The sequence below is a fragment of the Condylura cristata genome, unplaced genomic scaffold, assembly GCF_000260355.1.
Source record: "Condylura cristata isolate star-nosed mole 26May11 unplaced genomic scaffold, ConCri1.0 scaffold00042, whole genome shotgun sequence".
Classification (NCBI taxonomy): domain Eukaryota; kingdom Metazoa; phylum Chordata; class Mammalia; order Eulipotyphla; family Talpidae; genus Condylura; species Condylura cristata.
Window position 1 is genome coordinate 6,195,843 of NW_004567143.1, and position 1,220 is coordinate 6,197,062.

Consider the following 1,220-nt stretch of genomic DNA (forward strand, 5'->3'; position numbering starts at 1 on the left):
CGGCAGACGGCACGGGCAGCTCGCGGCCCCTGGGCCTCGGGGCCGCACACTGTCCGCCCAGCAGGGTGCGCGCAAAGCGGGGCACCAGCAAAGCGAGGGCCCACGCACCTCCTCTTTCCTGAGGTAGCTGACACTGACGAAGCACTCGAGCAGCAGCTCTCTGATCTCGCGGCTCTCCTCCAGCTCGTAGTCAAAGCAGTACAGGGCCTGGTGGACGCGCCACAGCCGGCAGATGTCTGCACCCTGGGGGGCGCGGGAGAGAACCGAGCAGCTGGGCGCAGGCGGCCCTCGCCCACTGCCCTGAGGGCGCTGCACTCGGGGCCTCCCCACAGCGCAGCTCTGCACGCCGGCCGCGGCCTCGGGGCGAGTGCGACCCCCGCCCGGAACGGACCGCAGGGCACGGCAGGCCTCGCTCCTGTCCCCACTGCCCCTCCGCAGAGGACTTCCACATCGCCTGTCCTGCTCCCGCTGTCTCTGGGGACGCCTCTCACCCCCACACCTCTGGCCTGTACCCCAGTTCTGTATGCACAAGTAAATCTTAAAAAAAAAACAAAAAACTTTAGTTGGGGGCTCCCTGGGGTTTCAGGGGTCAGTCTTAGTCTTAGCACTATCAGGCTGTTGCCAGCCGCTGCGGCCCGAGTCCATCCCCGGCCAGGGAGTGACCACAGGGCAGCAGACCCCTCCTGTCTCCCCACCAGCCCCTCCGCAGCGGGTTTCAGCAGATCCACCTGTTCTGCTCCCCACTCGGTCTCTGGAGGGGTCCCCTCCCCCGCCGCCCCCGGCCTCCCTAGCCCTTCCACGCACGCACGAAGGGGCACCGGCCGGGCCGCCGCCAGCTCTGCTCTGGGGAGCAGCGTACCGTTTTCGTGTCCAGGCTCCTCCTCAGCAGCAGGACGAAGGCGGTCTTCCCCATGTCCTCCTTGGCGGGCAGGCCCTTCTCCCACCACATGACACACAGGTCCTGGATGGAGCTGCGCAGCCTTCGCTCTGAGGCGGGCAACGTGTACAAGATGCCTGCGGGAGGGCAGCAGCGTCAGGCGAGGCCGGGGCCAGCCAGCCCCAGCGCAGGCCACGCTGACCTCGCCAGACGCAGGGAACGCAGACTGCGCGATCTGAGACCTCCCCTAGGGCTCTAACGCCACCCAGGACCCACTGTCAGACCTGGGGGCCCGCGGCGCCTACGCCCGGGTGGGGGCCCCCGAGAGCGGGGCGCGCTGGGC

The 1,220-nt window shown here is 68.8% G+C and overlaps 1 protein-coding gene across 1 annotated transcript in view; it reads right to left on the bottom strand.

Moving 5' to 3' along the window:
- NCAPG2 (non-SMC condensin II complex, subunit G2) overlaps positions 1–1,220 on the bottom strand; it is a 39,585-nt gene that overhangs the window by 36,612 nt on the left and 1,753 nt on the right. Inside the window, 2 exon segments of the mRNA XM_004695952.2 lie at positions 109–243; positions 860–1,014. Of these exon segments, the coding sequence (XP_004696009.2) occupies positions 109–243; positions 860–1,014 (290 nt within the window).